Raw genomic sequence first — 21,736 nt, 5'->3', positions numbered from 1 at the left:
AGAAGGTTTTTTGATTAAATTGGATCTTACACATAAGTTGATTGCGTGGATTTCAGCTTGGAAGACACTCGGCCATGTGCCCATTGCTTCCGAAATGCTGGTGTTGGGTCCAAATACACCAGCGCCAGTGCCTTCATCCATCTTTGATCCATCTGTGTACCAAACCAAACTTTTTGGGTCAACCTGTGGGCCTCCATTCTCCCACGTTGAACGTGATGGTAGGTGTACCTCAAATTTTTTGCCAAAACGATGGAGTTCTGTTGTATAGTCTCCATCGCATTGAGGAATTTTATGTGCTCCAAATATTTTTAATATTGTTGTATGACCATAGTCAAGACAACTCTTGTTCATGTGGAGTTTTAGTCGAAGCGCACTAAGCGCAGCCGTAGATTGAATGTGTATGTGCAGAGGTGTCAATCCAAGTATAGCCTCAAGTGCTGCAGTTGGACTTGTCCTCATAGCACCAGTCATTAAGAGACACGCTAATCTCTGGAGCTTCATGCAAACAGCAATAGACCCAGCCTGTGTGACCTTTTGCCACCAAACCAGGCAACCATATGTCATGATAGGACGTACTACTGCCTGATATATCCAAAATATAATCTTTGGGTTTAGGCCCCAAGTTTTACCTATACAGGACCGTATTGTCCATAAAGCCGTTAATGCTTTGTTATATACTTTATTTAAGTGTGAACTCCAAGTGAGTTTACCATCTAGGACAACACCTAGGTACTTTGTTTCACTGGAAAGAGAAATATTAGTGTTTCCTAAACGTACGGGACCTATGTCTAGTTTACGTTTGAGTGTGAAAGGCACAACAACAGTTTTCTCCGGATTTATGGAGAGACCCTCACTTTCGCACCACGCTAAAATGCGTCGAAGGTGCCCTACCAATATCTCTGATAGACTCCTACCATGCTTTCCAGATACTATTATAACTAGATCGTCTGCATACCCAATGGCGTCACAACCAATATTCTCCAACAAGATTAAAAGTTCATCAACAACCACTGACCAGAGCAAAGGAGACAGTACTCCACCCTGTGGGCAACCTTTTGCGGCCTCAACAGCTACAGACGTTCTACCTAAGGTTGATGTAATTTTTCTGCTTTGAAGCATCGCCTCAATCCAGGAAATAACATTAAAATCAACATTTCTGTTAGTTAAGGCATTCGAGATCGAGCCATAACTCGTATTGTCGAAAGCTCCTTCAATATCCAGAAATGCACAAAGCGCAATTTCTTTGTTTTTGTGGGCCTTTTCAATTCTACTGACCAAGTTATGTAAGGCCAATTCGGTAGATTTCCCTTTGGAATAAGCGAATTGAGTTTTGTGAAGAGGTTGACTTTTAGACAGTTCTGTACGAATATAGATATCTATGAGTCTTTCCATAGTTTTCAGGAGGAAGGATGAGAGACTAATCGGTCTATACGATTTAGCGTCATCACTTGGTCTATTACCATTTTTTGGTATAAATACCACTTTCACTTCTCTCCAAGCTTCAGGTATATGTTTCCAGCAAAGGCTAGCCCTAAAAAGCACCTTTAAAGGATTGATAAGAACGTCTATGCCGTTTTGTATAAGTGCCGGGAAGATACCATCACTTCCTGGTGACTTGAAAGGACTGAAAGAATTAACTGCCCATCTGATTTTATCATGTCAATTGATCATTGTTAGTAGGTATCAATTTTTGTGGACAATAACTATTTTATTTCAAATGTTATGACCCTGCGGTTTTAAAGTGAGTCTAATAACATATTAATATTATATATAAGCTTTGTATTTATCAGAAAAGAACAAAACCTTTCTATTATACTTTGTAGTGCTGAGAAAATTAATTCTAATATAATTATTACAATTATATTATTAATATATAATAATATTAATATAATAATAATAATATTAATAATATGTAATATTATTATTGAATATTAATATTATTAATATATTAATTTTTACATTGTTTTTATAACATATAATAGAAAACCTTCTTTCCAATATTAAAATAGACGCTTGTGAAGAATAGGTTTTATACATACAACACAATAAACATGAAAAAGTAGTTCCCGCTATTCTAATTATTAGTACAAGAATTTAATCAAAATCTGTTATATTCTATGAGTCCATTTTTCTCTCTAATATGTTCTATATTTGACTTAAAGATTTGCAAGAGTTACAATAACTCATCATATTAATGCGAAAAAACCATAATATGTATGTTTACAAAATAATAGCCGTCTAGCTTTGATATTTATATATACCAAATTGGACTCAAGAGATATCAGAAGTTAATCGATTGATCTGGCTTTGATCTGAATACCAAAAAAATTGTTGAATTGTTTGTCAATTTAACAACAAAAATCTACGGAGTTCATCATATGTGGCAGGCAACAAAAATAAATAAACCAAAATTAATTCTCACAATTTTTCGCAAGGATAGCATGGGGCGTCTAGAACAACGTAAAGGACTGATCATCGTTAACTCTGAAGTGGTGAATATTAGTTCACTTTTTACAACAAGATTATTTTTTTAAAAAACGAAGTCCGTATTATTCCATGCACGAAAGACGATTTATTGAAAAGACCGTAAAATTACGTTATTTGCTTCAAATTTTTAAGAACGATATAAGCTTTGAAACTTTCATGTCCCATGGCAGGATTTCTAGGTCTGAAAATGCAGCTTTTGTGAAAGATGACGAATATATATGTCTGTATAATATTTGTATGTAGTTGTGTATGTTTTATGTATCTTGCTTACAATGCCACTACGTGAAAGCTGATTATACTCACCACATTGTGCTTGTTTACCATATACACAATCCACTTCTTATTAAAATTTGCCATTTTCTATGTTTATTGATTATATACACAAACCACTTCATTGCAATATTTTATTTTGATAACTTCATTATATTTTCTATTATTTTGAGAGTGGCTCATAATCTTTCCTAATCTCTTAAAGGTCCCAATATTTTTATAATTTCATCGTATTTTTAATAACTTCTTAAATTTCTTGAATTGGATTTGTGGTCCCTAATGTAGTTTTCAATTCTAAAATCTAGATTTACTCTCAATCTGTCATTGTTTACTGAAATTTTGTAGCACTATCGAAAATGTTTAGGGTACTCCCAACTTTATTTGACAGATATGAAAACCTTGACAAGGCAGCACCGCCTTTTTTTTATTATTTTATTCTTTTTCAGGTTCTTCTATTGTTGTTGTTGTGGATTGAGTTAGTGGTATTGCGCACTTTTGTGGCTAGGGGCTGCCCTACACTATGCTTTAACTATACTAGAATTATTATCATTTATTTATCTTTTAACTGATGACGGACCGTAGATCAACATATCTTCCTATGCGTCCTGAGGTGGACTTAAGGTTTGTTAGGGCGGGGTTCAGCAACGTATCCACTTTTGTGAATATTTTTAGGGCTTTGTCCTTGATATATTTTTTCACTGAGTCCATCTTTAGATCTCTATGCATCTCTGTTCTTCTAATATACCAAGGAATCTTAATTAGTCTTCTTAAAGCCAGATTTTGATCTTTTGTTTTATTTTAATTTGAAAGTTTGAATTTGGAAGAAAATACAATATTTCAGTTGACAAATAACATAATAATATGTTTCGATTGCCTTCATTAAAGGAGTTTATTTGATTCAGGTTTCTAATAAAATACGATTAATGATATAAAAAGCTTTCGTGCTTTTCAAGTTATTTAATAGTATGTTTTTACTGCTTACTTAGCAAGTGTAACTTATAAATGATTTAAACTATATATATATAAATGATTTAATATATCAATTATACATATATTTAATTTTTTATGTGATATATTATTAAGTAATATTTTTTTAAGTAAAGAGAAGTTCTCTTAAAATTTTCAAAGAACTTTTTAACATATAAAAGCTCTTTCACATGCAATAAGTAATTATGCCAATGGAAACGATAAAATCTTAAAGTTACTTAAGAAATTATTTAGTAAGTAGTGACAACATGATTTGAGAATAAGTTAAGTCTACTGATATGACGTTATCATATACTTTAAAAAAATTATTATTTAAGATATATAAGTATGTCAAATATATGTATGTAAATTAGTAAGAGATTGAAAAGGCGAATTTTACACATTTCTTATAAATAATATTTAATTTAATTTTTATTTAAAACAATAATGATATATTGAAGTTTAAGGAGGGACGTGTACGCCTACCAGTGTACGTCCATGTTCGCCTGATTTTAACCAATCAGCTTTAAATCAGAAAACTGTACTAAAAGTAAATTGCGGGAGAAAAAGTTATCCTAGATTTACCAATCAAAAACGATATGAGTAATTATAATGTCTCTCATGTCAGCGCAAACAACAAAGGTTTTGATAACTATCAGATGGGTTTTATACTATCAGTTCTTAAGTTTTTTGAATGTATAGTCTTTATTATTATTAAAAGTTTAAAAAACGTGAAATCGCTCAAAAGACGATACTGCAACCAGAATAGTCCAATTGTACCAATTCCACTATTGATTACACAAAGCGCCTTAAAGCTTTGTGAACAAAGTCTAGAACTAAATCTAGAGAAGAATTCTTAATCTGTTGTGGTGACAGAAATTCCATATGGAACAACTTTCTTCTGTGCGTTATTAAAGCTGGACAGTCCCAAAGAATATGTATGGTAGTTTTCTCATCTTCGAGGCATACTTTGCATTCCGGATTAGCAGATAATTGTAGTTTATGAAAGTTATATTTCAGATCATAATGACCTGTAATGAAACTCGTTAACCTTGAATTACATTTTGAGAACTTAAGAATGTCTTGGCATGAGTACGGTGTTATCAGTGCTTTACTTTGTCTAAGTCCTCCCAGTACTCCAGCCGCATATGATTTTCACTTTCCTTGATAATTTATTTTGTACTGGCCTAGTTTATCCCACCAAAAGGTTGAGGGGCTGTAAAAACAGTTTTTGATGTAGTTCTCACTCTCCTGTGGACCGAAACCCAGTAAAGGCTTACGTTATTCCAAGCCGACCAAAAGGCTGTAGGAACTCATAACACTCAAGGACCTATTTTGACTTGAAAGTCCAAGAAGACAGAGTTTTAAGAGCAGTCAAAGTAAACAACAATTCTCGAGCTTAAGCATAAGTTGATTGCGTGGATTTCAGCTTGGAAGACACTGGGCCATGTGCCCATCACCTCCGAAATTCTGGTGTTTGGTCCATATACACCAGCACCAGTGCCTTTATCCATTTTTGATCCATTTTGATTTTTGATTTATAGTCTTTAAGTAATTATACTACCTCTCATGTCCTTTTAATAATACGCTCTTTCATTTCATTTCACTTCATTACAAAATAAAACGGTCTTTGGTGTTTGAGCTCTAACTTTGGTTTGTGTCTGTACTATGTGATTTCTTTTAGTACATACAAACACCAAATTTTTAGTATGAAAACATCGAAGAAGAATTTTCGTTAAGTTGACACAACTGTCACAGTAATTTACCGAAACACAGTCCACATCCGCACGCAAACAAAAAATGTCAAATCAAACTTCATAAGCTGCAGCAGATTGCGAAAGGACATTAAGCGAAAATTTAGTAGCGCGCATAGCACCACAGGACACGTCTAGCAAAGTGTTTGTAACTGTTCAGCTATAATTTAATTATATCAAATAGAAAAAAATAGAAAATTTTCTAACAATAGCTATAATTATTTAATAATTTAAAAAGGGCATTTTTAAATGGAATCTCAATTATTGTTGACGTGAGAAATGTAATAACAAATAAAAAAATAAATAAAATATGGCTGCCTAACAATTTCCGTGGCAAGTGCGTGTATACTCGTTTATTGTGATTACATAAAAAAGTAATACACTTACTTACTTACGTATTGATTACGCCACAAAAGAATATAAATAAATAAATAAATTGCAGTTATCAGCGAATTAAAAAAAAAAAATAATAATTTCTGTCACAGAAAATCAAACTACAGGATATAAGGACGTAATACCAAAGGTAAATATTGTACATAGTTGTGTGCGTGTATGTGTCTGTGCGTTTGTGTGTGCTTGCATACATATTTTTTTATGTGCTCATTTGCGATGCTGCAGGCGTTGTATATGTGGTATGTAATTATGCTGCATCATCTTCTCAACGTCTTCATTAGTGCTATAAACTCAGCGAAGCAATTGTCGACAACACGACAATACGACAACAACAACAACAACAACAACGTGAAGGTGGGTAGATGCACTGTGAGGGAGCTGTGTTGAACAGTGAGTGTACTACACTCGTACACCCGTATGTGTTCGTATGTGTTCGTATGTGTGTGGTGTGTATGGTATGTGCCCAGTAGAAAACGGATCGATCCGTCATCGAAGACGTCTTCAAGACATGGATACATACATGAAGACCGATCGATCCAAATGTATGACGGTCTTCGAAGACACTTCCATACAAATTAGCCAAATGTCTTCAATGAATTTTTGTGTACATGTCTCGAAGACCGTCTCGAAGACCATGTCTTGCATAACGGACGCATTCGACAGAAAGTTGTGCGCTCTTAGTGCAGTGCTCATATAATTTTTTCACCCTTTTTTTATTTCTACTCTTTTATTGCGCTCTTTAAATTTTAAATGAATTTCAATTTTCTCTTTAAATAAGTAAAAAGAAATTGTTGTATTTTGTACTTTTATTTATTTTATATAATAATTTCTTAAATTACATTCAAAATTAAAAGTTTTAAAAGTAAATTATAAATTTTATTATAAATTATTATAAATTTTATTAAGATATTAAAAATAAAAACTAATGTAAACATAATGAAAATTAATTTAAATATTTAACTTAATATAACTTAGCATATCTAAAATTAACTAAAACTAATATAAAATAATTTATAGCATTTCGCTATCATCAATTGTTGAAGTTTTATATGTTTTCAAAAGCGTTGAAGAGGATTTTGGTACAATTAAACATTCTGATCTTAAGAGTTCTAAAATATCATTACCACAACGCCTGTTAATCCTGTGTTTTTTAAATATAACAGCTAATTTTTCACAAGTGTGAACTTTCACTGGAATTTTTGTCTTCAATATTAATATCAATATATTTTCCAGGAACTAAGTCACTATTTAATTTGTTTTGATTTAATTTCTTTTTTTTTTAATATTTCATAGTTTAATGATTTTGTTTCTTTATTCATTTTGATTTTTTTAATATTTATTTCACAAAAATGTTTATTTACTACACTTCAAAATTATTGCGTCACTTCATTTATAAAACATAGCGTCATCTGAGGCAAAATTCAAATACGTTGCTATGAACACTAAAAATGAGAGAGAAAGCGAAGAAAGAGTATTTATATTCATGTTTTGAGCAATTGTTTTGCAAATTTGCTTGAAAATGCGGACGCGGTATCAAAGACCGTCTTGAAGACAATGTCTTCGAAGACCACTTTTTCTACTGGGTGGTGTGGCAATGAGTTGGCTCGCATGTTTGTTTAGGTGTTGCTTTAGAATTTGCCGTTGGGCTTATGCACTTTTGCTCGCTAAAGTTTAAGAAACGTGTGCGGCATAATTAATTAAGTTTTTTCTTAAGAGTTTACAGTTTAATTTTCTACATTAGTGGAATTTTTATGTTATTATAATATAATTATATAATCAGCTGTTTTTGACCTTCAAAATGTTGGCCATATGTCAGAGCAATTTTCAGACGGTAATTATTTTTTTTGTTTGTTTGTTTTTACATTATTATTATTGTTAGTAATAGCATTTGTTTTTAATCATAAAAACTTAACAATTAAACTATTTTACTTTTAACTTGATAGCAAAAATTTTTTATTATAAATTTTGCAACGTCACGGTTAAGGTAGATCTCTTTGGAATTATTTAATCAACGGCCTGCTTATTACAGAGGCAGGCAACTTAAGTTATAAAATATTTAATATGTAAACTTTTTTTTTAATTTTATTTAAATTTTCTCTTATACATGCATACAAAGCGTCACACACAAGCTTACTTAACTAACCTCCAACGTTGGTAGTGTTATTTCCACCCTTGTCGCCACCGCTCCGCACAGGATGTCGTCATTTGTTAGCAACTGCGATTTCATTGACTTCGTCGTTTTAGTTTCAAACTATTAAGCATTTTATCTTTAATAGGAAGCAACTATGTATATGTGTGTGTGCGCGAGCATTGTCTGTTTGTTAGTTAATGTTAAAAAATAATCAATACCGAGTTCGCATACGCTTGGCAGGCACACAATGGACGCCGCAAACGCAACAAAAACAACTTTGACAGCAACAATATTACGTGCAGCAGCAGCAGCAGCAGCAACTGTCGCAGCAGAATTTGTAACAAACAAAAACATATATATTTCTCTGACAAAATTTAATAATCCTAAGCAGCAGACATTATCTTGCGTTGGCGTTAGCGTTGGCGTTAGCCGCTGCGATTAAGCTGCGTTTCAATTTTAGCACAGACACAATATTGACGTTAAGTATACGACAGCGTGCACACTTCATTCACACACAGCAAAGACAAAAACAAATACAAATATACAAAAAGAAAAATGAAATGACACATGCAAAAGAAAGAATGAAAAGAAAAGAGTTGTTGGCAATGCAACAACAACAACAATACAAATTACATTTCGTTCACTTACTTGTGCAATTCACGGTAAATAATAAAAAAAGAACGCAACAAACAACGCATTTCGTACGTACAAAGACCTCGCTCGCCGCCTGTGAAGTCGCTTAACAAACCCCTTGCCCCCTTGTAGGGCATAATCGTTTTATCGTTTTCAAACGGTCAGCAGTAAATAAGACTTTTTCCTTTGTCTTTTTTTTTTATATAATTTTCATTTGTTTGCAATTTGTCGCTTGTCTTTTATGCGTTGACTTTTTTTCTTTTCTTTTTCTTTTCCTTTTTTTTACAAACTTATCATTCGTCTGCTGGTATTATTTATTACTCATTTATCTTTTCCTACAAATAGTGAAGTAATTGACATTGACTTCCATGTTATTGCACTGAATCATCAACATTATTGTTGTTGTTGTCCATACTATTTATTCTTGTAGTTGTTGTTGCAGCTCACATTTAATATTGTTATTCAAGTTATTCAAGTTGTTGTTGCAGTTCACATTTATTATTTTTGTAGTTTATTATTGCAGTTGTGCAGTTAAAATGAAAAATCCATTTACGTGAAAGTTTTATATGCAATATTTATTATTTATTCATTTTTAAATATTTATATTGACACACACTTGTACACATGTACACGTACTCATCTACTCGTACTTCATTTTACTTTAAATAAATATGTCTGCTTGCATGTATGCATGTGTGTATGTTTATTTGATTTTGTGATTCGTGCTTCAGAGCGATTGTGTTTTGCTTGTATTTTAACAATTTTCGTGTTTGATATTTTTGTTCTTCATTTTGTCCTCGCTGTATTGAAACAACAACAACAAAACTGTCAACTATTAACAACAACAAAGTCAATATCCTGACGTAGATGTGTCATAATGAAGTAATTTAGTGTGTATTCGAGTATGAGAGGTAATATAATAAACTCGATAAAAATGGGAGGGGTAAGAATGCAATAAAAATACACTTGAAGAAAATCAAGTGTATTTTGATTTAAACATTTTATTTGCAATTTCTATTTTGTGAATGAGATTATGTGAAGACATCAACAAAAACTATTAACATTTTGTATAAAGTTATTAATAATTTAATATAAAAAATAAATATAGTTAATATTGTAATTCTAAAATTTCTAAAATTTGTATGTCTTTTTCGATTGGTAAATCTGTATTTTATCTAGATTAGCGCTCCAAATGAATATTTTAAGTGTGATCCAATTGTTTTGTAGTAGTTTTAATAGATATTTATACATTTTACAAATATATATAACGAATAAAATCATAGTTTATCTGTCAAATCATATAAAACAGCTGTTAATTTCAGAGCAATTAAGCTACTCTAGCTTAATATCTAGAGTGTTATAAATTAAGCTCGAATGTCTTACTTTTTCACCCAGATTTATCAATCGAAAATAAAATTCCACTAAAAAGGCATTAAAAGAGCATCTGCATTGAAAGAATTACCCAAGATTTACCAATCGAAAACGCCATTAGATAGCTATTTTTAATTTCAATAAAACATGGTCATCCATTCATACGATAAGATCATACCAGTGAAGTCGCTGAATATTAATTCGCTGAAATCTACTAACATCGTGATAACGCTCGCACAGCTCGTGATTCATTCGGATCTGGACATCATCGTCAACTTATAGAGAACTAAAGTTCTTACACAGAAATTTTCTCTCAAAAGCTACCAAAGCAGTTTTATCATTTTCTGATAGCATCCATCTTTCTGCGTCATAAAACAGTACAGGCAGGTTGAACGATCTATATAGCGTAAATTTTGTTTGTTGAAAGAGAAAACTACATCCCAATTGCCTTTTAAGCTATAGTAACACCTATTGGCAATGGTGATTCTTTATCTAATCTCCAGGTTGATATTGTTGACATCGTTGTTGTTTGTAAAATCGTTGCAAAAATAGAAAAAATCCTTGACAAATACTAAAGTATAGTCGCAAGCCACTGGTGCTCAAGTGATGCACCTTGCTACTAGTAGCCAACATATACTTATTTTGCACTCATTCACCGCTAAGTCGATTTCCGCAAATTCCTTTCCATTTGATGTAAAAAATATCCACATTTTTTTATCATTAAAAATGTCGATGAAATATTAGACCTGGTGTAGCAAGACCGAACTCAAACTCCTCAAAGATAACGGAGCCACTAAATATCAACCACATGACAGTTTGGAACCATTTAAAACTAGTATCCTAAGCAAATAAACTCGACGTTTGATATCATACGAATAAACGCAAATAAATTTGAATGACCGAAATAACATCAGTAAATCATTCGGGGTTAAAGGGAATCATTTCGATAACAACCAATGCTTGCGATCTTCATCAAAACCCGATGACCATCCACAAACGATTTTAAAATCTGGATTAACTGCAAACAAGTTTATTTTGAGTGTTTGGTGCGATTGGAAGGAAATTGTCCATTACAATCTCTAACAAACTCTAACGCTTAAATGAAGCAAAGAAAAAAAAGCAGTCAGAATTTAACAACAGAAACGGAATTATATTCCATAGTCACAATTTGATGACTCGAAATAAATTTACGAAATTTGGTTCGAAAGTTTTGATGCATTCGGCACATAGCCCCGGCCGTGTACCGCTTGTCAATCATTTGTATCAGTTTCTGCGAAACGATCTTAATGATAAAGAACCAAGAAACTAAAAAATCACTTGGTCAAATTTTTCGCCGATAAGCAACGGAAATTTCATACAGATGGAACTTCAATATAAAATTTACTTTAATTTGATTATGTACCAAAAAGTGTCAGTGTCAGTGATAGCAAGTAAGAAAAAAATTGACTTTGGTAATGGTAAATTTTCAAGACCCTTCTCATAAAAGAATATTAATTTATCAACAGGTATTCTCTACAAGCTTTTTATAAAGATAAAGCAATGGATGGACTAACATAATATAAGAAACATCTTAAGCAATTCCTATACCAGTGCCACTACTACATAATTCTAACATTTAAAAACACTCGGTATGTTTGTAAGCTAGTACTGCTCTCTGAAAATACCCTAGTTTGCAACTATCAGATGTTATATTACGGTGTCTGTAATTCCGATAAATATCGGGTTGCCAATTAATTTTGTATCAACCAACCTATTTGGATTGATTATAAAATAAAATACTTTATAGAGTTTTTGATATCCTTTTACTAGAATCTTACCGATGTTTAGAATTACAATATTAAAAAATCAATCGCTCGAAAACATGTACTTCGTTAAGGGCCAAAAAAAACATATTTACAAATACGTGGATTCACTTAACAAATCCAAATTGAATTTGAAAAATTAACTTTATCTGAAATTAAATGGAGTAAAAATTTTTCTTGATCATCTAAAAAATATTTGCACTCTATTTCCTTTATAATTACAATCTAATATTTGAACAAAAATAAATTTGTTTATAAACTGTTTGTTTTTTGCTTTATTTTATTATCATTTTTTAAGAATGAAAATTCTTTAAATAGTTGAAATAGTAAATAAAATTTTCATACACATACTACACAATTATAATTCTCATTATGTTTGCTTATTTTCACATATAAGTGAGATAAATATGAAATTGTTAAGTGTATTTTTAATATAAATTTTACAAATCAGTAGTTTGTGCCTATAGGTGCCGAATTGTCTAGATATATTAATATTATGTTTAAGTTTGGTGAGAATGGATTGATGCCGCAAGTTTATGCAATTACCTTTAATCAATTTGGCTACATATTTTTATACAAAAATCTCCGGCTACTCAACCAAATTCAATTAAAATAATAATTCAGTGATAATTAAAGGAACTCGTAAAATAAGTTCCAAAGTGCATAGAAATTTTGAACCAAAATTTCGTGACAGTCTTTCCGGATGCCCACACACATTTTTTTTAAAAGGCTTTTGATACATAAAATCTTTAGCATTCTTTGAAAATTAATTTATCCGAAAACATGAAAATCACACGATGCCAAAACGAATATCTACAAGATTTTACCCACGCAAATATCTGCCAATAGATGGCCTCACTGCAAACATTTAAATTTGAAAAGCCTTATTATCTTTGAGACCGAGATTGTGTATTAGCAATAACTGAGATACTCAATTCCAAGTAAACGAATTCAGTAAAGATTTTCGCTGATTTTTGATGATTTCATATACACTTATAATAGAGTCTGCGGTATGGTATGGTTACCAATATGCGGCATATCTTTTATGTGCTTGAAACTCTATTCAAGTACATATCCTATGAATGAAGTCTGTTATGAGTTGAGAATGATTATCAAAAACTTTGTTTTTCAAAACTTTGCGGTACAAGCTTTATTCTTCTTAGCTTTATTCTTATTGTCAGGTGTCATCTGACGTTTCCATATGAAAATTTAACATGATTAAACATAACCTACTTTAGACTTTTTGTTAAAAGAGCTTTATTTATGTTATTTACAATGATTTGTGAATCAAGTATTTGTGAAAAACTGTAATTAACGCAACAACATTTTTAGTGGGATTATTTTTTTCCGATTTTTGACATGGATTACGAATATCAAGGCAAGAGTGGTAGCAGTTCGCTCACTGACGAAATTCGTATTCTGGAAGGTCGTCTCAAATCAGTTGTTATGTCAGGGAACCCTATGCATTAGTTCCACCAGCATATATAAAATATTGTACGGTCATTTAGCCTTGAGAAAGGTTTGTTTTCGTTGGATCCCAGGATCTCCTATCATTTGACAAAATCTCAAAAAATGCTCGTCGATTAGTGCACACAAATATTCAAAAAATACAATGACCATTCTTCGAGTATATAAAATTGTAATAGGTGACGAATCATGGATATATATGTATACGCCGGAACGTAAAACAGCAGTCTACTATATGGATGTATAAGAATGTTAAAATGAACCAAGTCTAACAGAAGCTGTTCCAAGTCGAAGCCCTACAAAACAAATGGTCGCTTGTTTTTTCTGAAAAAACTGACCATGTGGCAACTATACTCGTAGCATTACAGGAATACAAAACGGTCAATTTCGAATGGTATACAACCATTTGTTTACCGGAAGTCTTCAGTGAAATACGGAAAACAAACAACCGTGGAATCATTTTCCATCTTCATCAAAACAATGCGAGTGCTCACACATCTCGTCTAACAACCGATTTCGAGTATTTCAACATTCAAAAAATGGAATTAATAGGTCATCCGCCGTACTGTACTGATTTGACACCCAATGACTTCTTCTTGTTTCCGAACATCAAGAATAAATTGCGTTGACTATGACTTTTATTGACGGCGGAAGCAGTTGTTGCATTTAAAAACTTTGATTTGGAGATGTCTGAAGAAGATTGGAACAACTTTTTCGACAAATGGTTCGAATGTATGCAAAAGAGTATTAATCATAAAGGAGAATACTTCGAGAAACAATGTTTTTTTTTGTACCGATAACACAAAAACTTCAAAAGCAATTACTCCGCTTTTATTCTTCTTAATCTAGGGTAAGTGTCAGCAGTATAACATGAATCTGTGTTACCAACATATGTAATCATCACAAAATTCGTCCTGTCCCTATCTAGACAAGTAAGTAGAGTAGAAATGCACATAGGGTTAGAAGATAAACAAATATTTTACTTAGAAAGAAAACATCGAAGATGAAAATGCTTTAATTGAACACCTTTTAATATTTGGTAAGATTGATTCGAATACTGAGCTAATTAACGTGAACCTCAATTTAAATGTAGGCCACATACACACACACTGCGAACGAGTTTTTACTTTTGGGCACCAATCGTTTTCCTAAGAAACATCACTATAATACGAAATCACTTTTAGTTCTAAATTCCGTTGAGTCTTTTATTAAATCCATGGCATCGTTATGAATCCTTCGAATTTTGTAATGAAGTGGCTTTCCAATATTGGTTATGGAGCGATATTGGAAAGTTTTTGAGGATCATTGCAATTTCAGACTATAACAGCATTTTGTTAAGCCTCGTTATACCAATCAAGAAATACATACAATTTAATAGGTATAACCAATGTATGTTAGTATGTAGCGTCGAGTGATATCTAACATAATGTAGATCTATCTCAAATGTAAAAACAAGCTTAGGTAAATACGTATTGTATCATAAACTGATTCTAAGCCGAAACGATTTGTAAACTTGTATATAAATAAATTTAATAAAGAGCCACGTAAGCCTCAAGCAAAATTCTAGGAATCAAACCTCAGGTTCTACAGTCTACATTTCTACAATTTAGACTTTATAAAAATTAGAATAACGTTGCTAATCACATTTTTGAGATAAGTATTGATATTAACACATTTAAACAGCATATCTAACATAATTCTTACTTAAGTGACATACTTTTTTTATTATTATGTTGAGGCTAGTTGAGTCAGTGCACTTGAGCACTTTTACTCTCTATTAACTGCGAGGTTTCTTCATAACCCCCATCTACGCTAGATTATTGCTTCTCTTACTCTGACTAGATTATTGTTTATCACTTCATCAGACTAATCAATAATTGACTTCAGATCTGCATACCTCCCCGAGGAGCCTGTAATCAGTTTTCGTAAATAATTTCAGTGCTCTATCCTTTATATATTTTTTGAGCGGATCAATCTTGAAACCGCTCAAATCTTGAATGTTGTTTTAAATAAAATTATTTTATTTAAATATTTTTATTATTTTATTTAAATTTTTATATATATATGTATATATATATAATAAATAGATGAAACTGGGTGTGTATATCACTACTTAATCCATATGATTTCGTTATAGTTCCGTAACAATGTTTCAATGTTTGATTAGATTACAATCTGTGGAATTAGTTTATAAATTATAAATGCCTCTGCTTAATAAATTCAATATATAATACCGATCAAGAATTTATATGTACGTATAGTTCATATGGTCTCTGAAATTTTCTTCACTACACTATTAATATTTTGATAAGCTTAAGAGTTTAAGTTTGTTTTTAATAAAAATAACTTCTCGAAAAAGCAGCTCAGACTTATTAGGATAATGTAATTGCCTGCAGACAAGCTAAAGAATTCATGCCAAATCGGTCAAAACCCAGAACCAGGGAGCTAATAATGCTGAACTGTAATGGCACTCAACTTGTCACAGGGTTTCTTACTGGACATTGCGGAGTCAAAAAACATCTATCGAATCTAGGTATTACAAAGGAATGATAGCTGCAGACTTTGTTACGAAGAAGAGGAAACAACAGAATACATTCTATGTCATTGTGATAGTCTTGTCAAACTCAGACTCGGGTACTTATCAACTGCCAAACCACTTATAACGGAAATAGACAATATCTGTCTAAGAGACATAATGGCTTTTTTAACTGTTACGTGTCTATGGCACTTATATATAAGTGGGTTTGTCACAATAACCCTCAAAGAATGCAATAACATGGTGACATAAATCCCAATCCATTCAAAATCTATCTGTCTATCTTTTTTTGAATAGACTTATATAGTTTAATGAGTTTATAAAATTTAATTCAATAATTTTGAGAATATCTGGTGACTATATATATAATTTATAAAATTCTTAATTTATTTCAAACATATTTCTAAACACAAGTCTAAAGCATATAATATACCAAAATATGAAATTTTTGATGGTTTATGGATCCATTTATAACTGATGCCTTTCTCTTAAATTATTAAGTTTATTATTAAAATTTAACCTTTTTCGATAATAAAGTATTTTTCTACCTGTAAACAATAAGTTTTAATCAAAATGATTGCCTCATTTTTTTTCTTTAAAATATTTGTATCTACGCCAAGGATTCGGATAGAGGATGTCTCGTTAATACAAACGGCCAGCAGCGTTTTCGGTTCATTAAACAAACGAAAGAAAATGGCAATTAACTCGCTTCATGATTTCGAGGTACGAAATCTTAGACTTCCAGTTCATTAGACCCACCAGTGAATCAGTGTTTTATTTTCTTAATATTGTTAACGTTAAATTCACACCAAAATTGTTTAATAAAATTATTTAAATTCTTCTGCAGAACGCTTCGGTAAACTCTTCTTCGCCGCCGTTCAATTGAAAATGTAATGGGAAAACTGATTCGCGGAGGGGACAAAGGAGGCAACTCATGGCTGCTTTCGATTTAGCGTCGACGATGTGGTGTCACCAGTCGCCATTGAGGTCATTTTGGTCACATTCTGTTTGTGTTGTTCCCATTCGGAAATTTTAGTTTTTCAGTTGTCCTTAACAACAATTGCGGCTAAAACGCGCAAACCCATAAACAAAATAAACTATAAATACGCTTAGATACTTTATTGGCAGGGCAGTAGAAATAAATTTCAAAATAAATTCTCACTTAGCATTTGATGGGATTCGCAGGATATTTTTGTTTTTGTTGAACAAATACTCTACAGTGTTGTGGGTAAATAATGACCTTTGTATTTATAGCATTGGCCACGCTTGCTTGATGAGCATTAAATTAACGCTTCAATGGATAATGACATTTTCCCAAAATTTGCTCATCAATAAACGTGTCCAGTTTGGGTTTGTGTGTACTCCATATTGAGTGTTGGGTATCGGGTATTGGGTATTGAGCATCGGGACCTGAGTAAGTGCCGGAAATCAGTTGTATTCAAGTGTGAGGATAACAAAAGTGAGTGTTTCTAAAACAAAATTGCTTTCACATTAAATTGACAGTTGGTCAAGAAATCAGTAAATTAAATACTTTAGACGTGATTGTATGCTTGCGGGAATAGAGCACACAAAATTTTAACTAAATTCTATTTAACGTTTATATTACTTACAACAAAATTATTTTTCAGCACAATGGCACAAGATACAAAAATATTCAAAAGCAATCAAATCATTCGAACCAGTCTGCTGCTTTTTCTAATACAACTCACTGCGCTTAGAGATATCGCAGGAGCCACATCAGTGGTAGTAACTGTAGCACCTACAATCGAAACAAATAGTACCACAGTTACGGAAACAAATGTTAATGTGACTAGCACAACTCCCTACACATCTGCTCCTCTCACATCCACGCAAGCTACACAGGATGTAACCGTTGAACCAACGCCCGAACCCACACCAACGCCTGTACATGAACTTATCGGTTCAGATGGGCCAGATAAGAAAGAACAAGAAGCAATACTCAAAGCACTCGATTGGCTTAAGGAGAAACGTGCACCCGATTATGGCTGGGGCAATGATACACATGTAGTTATACTAGCAAAGGAGCTATCTGGTGCACGCGACCCCACAGATGCCGATGGACACTTGCAAGTTATACAAGAACTCGAAGACACTTTATCGGTGAAAGAAATGGAAATTGAAATTCTGGCAATGCTAGATAGACATCACACATTACCCAAACCACTGAATCCAGAAAAATTGGCACGCTATGTTTTAGCCCTAGGTTCACTGTGTAAGGATCCAAAACATTTTCATGGTCACGATTTAGTAGCCACGCTACAGCATCATGAGCCCACACAAGAAATTGAATTCGCACTCACAACACTTTCTGCTTGCAGCGCTGCAGCTCATGTACGCAAACGCCAGATTAGGCGACTATTAGATATAGTCAGTAGCGTTACCGATCAGAACGTCGATACCATTGCTATGGTTATATTAGCGTTGCGGTGTATTGTTACCGATCATCGACATCGTCATTTGCAACATTTTGTGCGCCGACCTGCTCGTGAACTTGCTAGTCTACAGGATCCACGCGGTGGTTTTGGTTCACTACGTAGCACCGCTTTAGCTATGCAAGCGCTACAAGATTTAGAACATGATCCAGCTGGCGCTTGGAATCGTACTGCGGCTTCACGCTGGATATTGAGTAGACAATGTGCAGATGGTGGTTGGACTGAAGAACCAGTGCAGGATGGTCAAGATCCAGGCATTGGTGTCGGGCTTACAGCTGATATTATTTTAGCACTCGGTTGGAAGGGTTTAGGTGCTGTGCGTGCATTACAATGCGATCATGTCATACGTGAGAACAGTGATCCTACTTCAGGTAAGCATTAATATATACTTTAAACTTATGAATTAAACCATAATTCAAATAAATAAATATTTAATTGAATTAAGTAATATTAAATAATGTTAATAAAAAATTAATTTAGAAAATGGTGAACCAAAATTGGCTGTACCTTATGGATTGACTTCATCAGCAGAGGAATCAGATTTCAAAAATGTCTCCTATACCTACACGCTGTGGGTTGGCTCAAATGTAACAGAAGCTTTTTCGTTATCCTTAGTTTCCCCTAAAAATACGAGTTTCTTCAAAGCAATGACTCAAGCCGCAGAAATAGATTCTAGGTAAGACTAAAGCATTAAAAATACACACCTTTAAACCTTTATAAATAAATTAAACATTTAAATATAGTTGAACTGATTCAAGCATAAATGAAAAAATAGGTATAGAATTATATATATATTATAAATCGATTAATGAAACAATTAAAAGAAATAATTCAAATAAGTCATTCAGGAGTTTGGCTATAGTGAGAATAATTTAGATGGGAGTTGATTTTAGAATGACGATATTATAAAGAATCGATTATCACTTGATTATAAGAATGACGTCTATAAACGATATATTTGATAATGTTTTTTATAGAAGAGTAATAGTCTAATGAAAATTCACTTCAGTTATATTAACTGCTAACCCTAGTAATCATAGCTTTTATACTCTCGATAAAGTAGTAGTGTCTGAAATACGGTGCTTTGAACTATATTTATTTCTGAAGATGTTGATCATTGGAGTTATGGGTAAATCACTTAAATACCTTTCGTAACACTAGGCGCACTAGATTTAGATTCTATTGTGGGTAGTATTCTGATATATTTGATAATGTTTTTTATAGAAGAGTAATAGTCTAATGAAAATTCACTTCAGTTATATTAACTGCTAACCCTAGTAATCATAGCTTTTATACTCTCGATAAAGTAGTAGTGTCTGAAATACGGTGCTTTGAACTATATTTATTTCTGAAGATGTTGATCATTGGAGTTATGGGTAAATCACTTAAATACCTTTCGTAACACTAGGCGCACTAGATTTAGATTCTATTGTGGGTAGTATTCTGATAAAAAAAAATATCGGTGACAATAAAAATGTAGTATTTTGATGATAACTATGAGCTACAGTCGATGAGTATAAAATATATTTTTTTAAACCCATTTAAAAAGTTATATATTTTTTGAAGTTGACCAATTTATGCGTTGCAAATTTTAGAAATGAATAGAATAGAATTTTTAGAGAATAAGAAAAAAATATAATAATTTTTAGAGGGTTTTTTAGAGGGCTTCTTTATCACTATAAAGAAAGCTTAGCTTTTTCAGCAACACTAATACAAACTTTAAAAATAATAACTTTATTAATGTATATTTAATAAAATTTAAAAAAGTATAAATCTTCTCATATATACAGATTTGCATTTGAAGCTCGAGAATGGCCTAATGGACATTATGTACATACATTAGCTGGCAAAAAGGAAGAACCAAGGGGGTAAGTCTTTATTCAGTTTTTTTTTTGACCGATTCTGATTTTTTGGTATGCCGATGAATGTTGTTAGAGGGGTTCCAAACTTTAAAGCCCAATAACTTAAAAACTGAAGAGTTTTTTGGAAAAATTGGCTTTATTAAAATGTATTCTCTAATGGTAGTACCTGGGAAATCAGAATCGTGCCACTATGTATTGGTGCTATAACTCTTATATAAAACTTACATAAAACCGTTTTTCGTTTAGGTACAATTACTGGTTACTATATCGTTTAACTGAACTTCCTGATCCAAATAATGCACCTGGAAATCAACTAATTGCACCAGTGGGTAAGTAAAAGATCACATCGTTCTTAATTATATATATTTGAATATAACATACAATTTTTTATTTGCTCAATAGGTGTTGATGAACTCATGGTGGAGGATAATGAACATTATCTGTACTGGTACAAGAAGCTATAAACATTTTATGGCACAAAAATATAAAAATTATAGCAAAACAATTTACCATAAAAATAAATAAGCAAGACAAACAAATTAAGAAGTTCCGCGCTATATAATAAATAATAATAAAAAACAAACGATATAAAAAATAAAAGGTACACGTTTATAAAAAAATAAAAATAAATAAAAAAAATTGCTTCAAACAAAAAGTGATAAATTGAATGTTTAGAAAAAGGATACGAGAGGGTATTTTTGGGCCCTGAAAAGCAACAAACAAAAAAGTACGTCCAGCGCCGCTTTCGTTAAAGTAACGCTTTAGCAAAAGTAATTCAACAAAAAGAAAAATAAAATCCAAATATTTAAAAATTTAAATATTTGAAATTTTAAAATTTAAAATTTAAAATATTGATATTTATGTACTCTTTAAACGCTCGTATTTTAAATTTAACAGAAAATTTTTAAAAATTAATAAAAATGTTGAAAAATTTTACCAAACACCGTTCGTAACAATAAGTGATTAAGAATCATCCATTAAATTAAACAATATAATTTTGATATTATTTTGAATGAGAAAAAGAAGAAGAAGAAGAAGAAGAAATGAATTCATTTAAAAATTCATAAAATTAAGTATAAAACTGCAATACTCATAGATTATATACAATATATTTTAAAATTGCAATACCGACCATGTATTTAACATAAAATACATAAAAAAAAAACACAAACCCAACAACAACAAGGCAAGGCAACATGCATATAATTATGAATTCATATATTACTTACTCAAGCTATTTATATATTTAAGAGTAGTATTAACTATCTTTCTGATATCTAATCTAACTCCATGTATCTACATATATACATACACATAACTTAATTGTAAACGCATAAACTAATTTATATCGCATGGCAAATTATACTCATCTTCACTCTATTTAGCCTAAATTAAATTCTAACAAAACTCAACTCAAAACTATACTCTCATGCATTAACTTATATAAATATTTACATATATACATACATCTATATATAAATATATTATAGTTTTATATATAATACATGCCTACATAAGAAATAAATGTGTAATTGTTATAATTAAAGTGTTAAACAATTGGAAAAAACATTCGAAACTGTTTTTTTTTTCTCAAAAAGAAATTTTGGAAAT

At 31.8% G+C, this 21,736-nt stretch overlaps 1 protein-coding gene across 1 annotated transcript; it reads left to right on the top strand.

Moving 5' to 3' along the window:
* Positions 1-5,552: 5,552 nt before the first annotated feature.
* Positions 5,553-21,031, top strand: LOC119669361 (uncharacterized protein CG3556-like). The gene is made up of 6 exons (XM_038079215.1): positions 5,553-6,000; positions 17,439-18,634; positions 18,744-18,939; positions 20,054-20,131; positions 20,372-20,454; positions 20,528-21,031. The coding sequence occupies exons 2-6, from the start codon at positions 17,443-17,445 to the stop codon at positions 20,587-20,589; spliced, it is 1,611 nt and encodes a 536-aa protein (XP_037935143.1). The 5' UTR covers positions 5,553-6,000; positions 17,439-17,442; the 3' UTR covers positions 20,590-21,031.
* Positions 21,032-21,736: the final 705 nt, after the last annotated feature.

Source organism: Teleopsis dalmanni, chromosome 1 (genome assembly GCF_002237135.1).
Source record: "Teleopsis dalmanni isolate 2A chromosome 1, ASM223713v2, whole genome shotgun sequence".
NCBI lineage: Eukaryota > Metazoa > Arthropoda > Insecta > Diptera > Diopsidae > Teleopsis > Teleopsis dalmanni.
This window is presented reverse-complemented; position numbering and strand designations above follow the sequence as displayed.

Coding starts and splice junctions, on each gene's coding strand:
- LOC119669361 (XM_038079215.1), top strand. CDS start 17,443: ATGGCACAAGATACAAAAATATTCAAAAGCAATCAAATCATTCGAACC. Junction 18,940..20,053: donor GCCGCAGAAATAGATTCTAG/GTAAGACTAAAG, acceptor TCATATATACAG/ATTTGCATTTGAAGCTCGAG. Junction 20,455..20,527: donor TCAACTAATTGCACCAGTGG/GTAAGTAAAAGA, acceptor TTTGCTCAATAG/GTGTTGATGAACTCATGGTG.